A 5726-nucleotide genomic window follows, 5' to 3' on the forward strand; every position below is an offset into this window, starting at 1 on the left:
TAGTTGTGGCCCTTGTGGCTAAAGGGACCAGGGGGTATGGATAGAAGGCAGGTACAGGATACTGAGTTGGATGATCAGCCATGATCATATTGAATGGCGGTGCAGGCTCGAAGGGCCGAATGGCCTACTCATGCACCTATTTTCTATGTTTCTATCAGACTGTATTTTTGTATTTAATTTGTAATTCAGTGTCCTAAGGACTTTAATTCCTGGACTAAATCTCTCACCATTTATTTGCAGCAGTTTAGTTGTCCATAAAATATCTCATCAGACTATTTAAAAGCAAATATAAAATGACTGGAGAATTGCTGCCAGACAGCGCCAGAGACGCGGGTTCAATCCCGACCTCAGGTGCTGTCTGTGTGGAGTTTGTACGTTCTCCCTGTGTTGGAATAATTCAGAGGCTCAGGCAGTATCTATGGCGGAGATGGACAGGTGACGTTTTGGGTTGAGACCTTTCTTCATATTGAAGATCCAATTGAGTTACTCCAGCACTTTGTATGTTTTACTCTATATTGCAGCATCTGCAGTCACCACCTGAAACATCAGCTTTGTTTCACTCTCCATTTGCTTTAGGTTTATTATGTGAAGGAAGGAACTGCAGAATCAAGTTTAAACCAAAGATAGACACAAAAAGCTGGAGTAACTCAGCGAGAGATGCAGCATCTCTGGAGAGAAGGAAACATAGAAAATAGGTGCAGGAGTAGGCCATTCGGCCCTTCGAGCCTGCACCGCCATTCAATATGATCATGGCTGATCATCCAACTCAGTATCCTGTACCTGCCTTCTCTCCAAACTTCCTGATTCCTTTAGCCACAAGGGCCACAACTAACTCCCTCTTAAATATAGCCAATGACCTGGCCTCAACTACCTTATGTGGCAAATGATGAAAGGTCCGACCCTGGCCATGGCTGCTGTCTATACGGAATTTGTAAGTTGTCCCCGTGACCACGTGGGTTTGCTCCAGGTGCTCCGGTTTCCTCCCACACTCCAAAGACGTACAGGTTTGTAGGTTGTTTGGCTTCGGCAAAATATGTACATTGTCTCTAGTGTGTGTGTGATAGTGTTAGTATGCGGGTACTTTGAAAAACTAAAATATAGCGAACTTGCAGGCTCAGATAAATGCAGTTCAAAAATACGTGCATATTCTTCCCTCATAAGTTGTTTCATTTTCCTGCAAAATTAATGACATTACTTTGCTTTCAACTATGGTCCCGGAGTCTGGCTGTGTTCATTGGCGTCGTATCGAGTAGTGTTCACATCAGCTGGAGGTTGAAGGTGGGGGAGGTTAAATTGTGAAGTGACCCCTGGGTTCCCTAGGCTGGGTGAGTGTGATTACCGTCAGCTCTCCTTTCCAACACTTTGGTTTGTTGAATCTTCAAAACCGTCCAATAAACAAACATATTTTTCAATCGCAATTCGGAAAGCCATTCCCCTGCAACTCCACCTACCCGTTCTTCATGTTCTGGAAACGGGGCTTTCCCAGTTAATTTTGTCACCTCCCAGTTAATTGTGTGAGCGTGTGTATGAGTGTGAGTGTGTGCGTGAGTGTGTGTTTGAGTGTTTGTGCACATGAGTGTCTGTGTGTGAGTGTCTGTTTATGAGTGTGTATGTATGAGTGTGTATGTATGAGTGTGTGTGTATGAGTGTGTGTGTATGAGTGTGTGCGTGAGTGTGTATGTACGAGTGTGTGTGTGTATGTATGAGTGTGTGCGTGAGTGTGTGAATGTATGAGTGTGTGCGCGTGCGTATGTATAGTGTGAGTGTGTGTGTGAGAGTGTGTGTGTGTATGAGCGTGAGTGTGTGTGAATATATGAGTGTGAGTGCGTGAGTGTGTATGTATGCGAGTGTGTGTGAGAATGTTGTAAGATATGACGGCTTCAGCATGTAGATAGAAACAAGTACAGGTTTTCAGTACACGCTGTTGCCAGTGTGGATCTTTTTTATTTCACAAAAGTACACTGCGCATACTAACACATATTCACCAGACTGATGTGATAAGATATTGAATATATCACATGACCATTCTCGTACTTAATACTTAAAGTTACAGTTACCATTGTATACACAAGTGTGTGCACATATGTGTTTTGTGTATGAGAGTGTGAGAGTGTGCATGAATGAGAGAATGTGTATGTGTGTGTGAGGGGGGAGATAGAGATAGAGAGGGAAGGAGGGAGGAAGGAAGAGAGTGTGTGTGTGTGTCCGTCCTTATTGACTATCCTTGAGTTAACATTTGTGATCACTCCTCATATTTTTAAGCTTTCCTTGCTTTTGCATTTACCCCGCTGATCCCCTGACGTCCCCGCATTGGATTGGTGTGAGTGGGTTTTCTTATGCACGTGGTTCTGGGTTTAAAAGCCGCCGAGCCGCTGCTGTCGCCGCACAGACGGTTTTTTTTTCCCCAGCGGAGACTTAGCGGGTCGGTGGTGGAATCCAACAGCGAAAATGGTCGACGTGTTTATAGGAAAATGGGAATTAGAGAGCAGCGATAAATTTGATAGCTATCTGGCGAAATTAGGTGGGAATTCTGCTCTTAAGTCTATAATTCATGCACCCTTTTATTTCACCGCTCCCGTCCAGTGCTTGTAGCCAGACTGCTTGCTCCTCGCTGTGCCGGTTTTAGCGTGGCTGGCTGGCTGTGTGTGTGTGTGTGTGTGTGTGTACTGGTCCAGTAAATCGCTCAGATGAAATCGTGGGCGATGCAAAAAAGAAATCCGACCGACTTCGCCCGACTGGGATAATGGGAGGAATTGCATTTTTTTTGTAGTAATTCTGCTTGAGTAATTCCATCCACTTAATGTAGAACAGATGAATGGGCGTGTGGTTTCTGAAACATGCCTGAAATCCCATTTCGAATCCCCTCGCCCTGTAACGTGCGGGAGATACTAAATCAATAAAGCAATGAATGCGCCTGGTGAAACGATGTTGTAACCCCCCCTCCCTCTTCCCACACTGGCAAGAATATTTGTTTCTTTTAAAATTAATGTCAATTGCCTTTCTTTTCAGGGGTGGGGTTGGCACTGAGGAACTTCGCTAAAATAGCCAGCCCCACCACCACAATCTCAAAGGACGGCGACACCATCACGTTAGCGACCGACAGCACGATGAAAAGCACAAAGATTATTTTCAAACTGGGCGAGGAATTTGACGAGACCACCGCTGACAACAGGAACACCAAGGTGCGTGAACAGCAGCCCCTTGCGTTGCAATTTTGCCCGGTACCCCCGACTTCCTTGACATCAATGTCTCTCTTTCACAGACCACGGTGACAATGGATAAAGGAAAAATGGTTCAAACTCAACGGTGGGAAGGAAAAGAAACGACGCTCGATAGAGAACTGAAGGACGGAAAACTAATATTGGTAAGCTATCTACACGCGTTTAGTTAGGTAAATTGGTATTGAAACATTTTTTATGGTAATTTATTTTTTGCTTAATCAATTTTTTTAATTGCATGTTTAGCATAAGTGTCAATAAGTGCATTGGTAGTGAATCAAATAATCTAAAACGGAAAATAAATGTTGCCATTTAATGCTGTGATGGACTTATCATTATGTATCCGTATAACTGATTCTTGTGTCCTTTGTAAATCAGACCTGCACCATGGGGGATGTCGTGTGTACAAGAATCTATCGGAGATCAAAATGTTGATCTGGAACAAGGAACCGGACTGGCTCTTTTCTGTGAATTTCACTTGCTGCTTTTTCTACTGGAGTTTCTTTCAGAATTTTGTATAACTAGGACTGTTCTTTTTCATTGCACTTTTGGTTAAATTTTGTAACCCTGGCACTCGGGGAGGGGGAGGGAGGGGGGGGGGGGGTGGAAGAAAAATTCTTGCATGGGTTATATTGGGATTTTTTTTAATTACTTGAAATAATATAACTATGCATTCCCTGATGGAATTGTGGAAATGTTAAACACTTCTCTTGAATGAGTGTGATCTGGCATGGATTTGCATGATCAAAGTGTTATGAGTATTATGGCAATTTGCAATTGTCAGCTTTCACAGGAACCAAAAAAAGTTAATTTTGGGCATTGAGTGAAGTAACATGGAAAATTTCAATTCTGGGGGAAATGGTGCAGACACAATTGCTAACCAAGTCTATGCAAGGTTTTCCCAAATGTACACGATTATACAAATTTTACTCGACAGTGAGCAATTAACATGTCAACTATTTAGCCTGTTAATAATTAATTATTTTATTACCATGTACATGTTTAATAATACAATTATAAGTTGCTCACTGTTTATACTGTTGCTGGCCTGCCTAAAATAATCTCTACAGTTGCTGGTGAAACTATACAAATCTTCAGTATTATGGAAGTTATGCAGCCAATATAAATTGAGCAAAAAGAATGGTCCTGTATACAAACAGTGCAAAAAAAAGCCAAATTTGTGCAGCCTTAATAAAATGGTGTAAAAGCAAGGTTCATCTGCTTCTTGTTTAGAGCATTTTGTCTTCATTGATCAATCTCTAGGATCAAGGAGAACATTTAAATACCCAATGTATTAATTTAAATCTGAAATATCTATATCTTTATCTATATCTCTATCTCTGCATGTTCATTTGGAGAGGTACATGGATGGGAAAGGTTTAGAGGGAAATAAGAGCCAAATGTAGGCAGATGGGACATCTTGGTTGACTTGGGTGGTTAGTGACAGAATGTAAAATGCAGCACGTTTCCACAGAAGACTGTGGAGGCCAAGAATTGATATTTTTAAGGTAGAGATGGATACATTCTTCATTAGTGCAGGTGTAAGGGGTTATGGGGTGAAGGCAGGAGAATGGGAAGAGGGAAAGATAATTCAGCCATTATTGAATGGTGGAGTGGACTTAATGGGCTGAATGGCTTAATTCTGCTCCTATCACGTATGAACTTATGAACGTTTCCTACTAACTAATTTAAAATTAAACTTCAATGTTAAATGTCCTGTTCAGGCAAAATCGGCCTTGTTGTAGTTGATAATTATGGCTCTACTTTGATGGTAATCGTGGAATTTATTCTTCATGCTGTAAGGCTTGTCTTTGGACAATAATTGGTAGTCTGCTACAACTATCGTCACTAACAATTCCCATTTAATTTATTTCTGTCTGAAATGCAATGTTGTTCACCTTTTTTTTGTGGGGATGGGGGGGGGGGGGGGGGGGGAGTGACAATTAAACCACTTTGTAACAACATCTTTTGTACAGGATGCAATTCCAGCCTGTAGGATTTCTAAATTCCAAATTCCTTTTTATTTTAATTTTACTTCGATAACACATGTAAATGCTACCTTCAAGATATCCAGTCTCTTGTGTAGAGTGGAACAGTCTTGTTGAAACTCATTGAGAATTGGAGGCTATTGGTGAGTAATGGGCCTGTCCCACTTCGGCTATTTTTAGGCGACTGCCATGGTCATAGCAGGTCACCGAGAAACCGGCGACTGGACCCCCCCCATTCGACATAAAATTTGAAATAGAATCATTACTATAAGAACAAAAAAAAATGAAGTCGGCACCGGCGACAACTTGCGTTGACTTGGCGAAAACTACGACAGCACCTACGGCAGGAGCAGTCAAGCTACGCTCATCGGCGTCAAACACACTGTCGCCGACTGTCTCTGAAAAATGTTCAACATGTTGAAAATCCAGCGGCGACTGAGGAGACTACTCACAGGCGAAACCCCGGCAACCATGTGGCGACAGCTTAGTCACTATTGGTTGTCTAAGTGGGACAGGCCCA

The 5726-nt window shown here is 42.3% G+C and overlaps 1 protein-coding gene across 1 annotated transcript; it reads left to right on the plus strand.

Moving 5' to 3' along the window:
- The first annotated feature begins 2365 nt into the window (after nt 1-2365).
- LOC129696371 (fatty acid-binding protein, liver-like) lies at nt 2366-4433 on the plus strand. The gene is made up of 4 exons (XM_055634221.1): nt 2366-2521; nt 3010-3182; nt 3263-3364; nt 3597-4433. The coding sequence occupies exons 1-4, from the start codon at nt 2449-2451 to the stop codon at nt 3651-3653; spliced, it is 405 nt and encodes a 134-aa protein (XP_055490196.1). The 5' UTR covers nt 2366-2448; the 3' UTR covers nt 3654-4433.
- The last annotated feature ends 1293 nt before the right edge of the window (nt 4434-5726 follow it).

The sequence above is a fragment of the Leucoraja erinacea genome, chromosome 4 (genome assembly GCF_028641065.1).
Source record: "Leucoraja erinacea ecotype New England chromosome 4, Leri_hhj_1, whole genome shotgun sequence".
Taxonomy (NCBI): Eukaryota; Metazoa; Chordata; class Chondrichthyes; order Rajiformes; family Rajidae; genus Leucoraja; species Leucoraja erinaceus.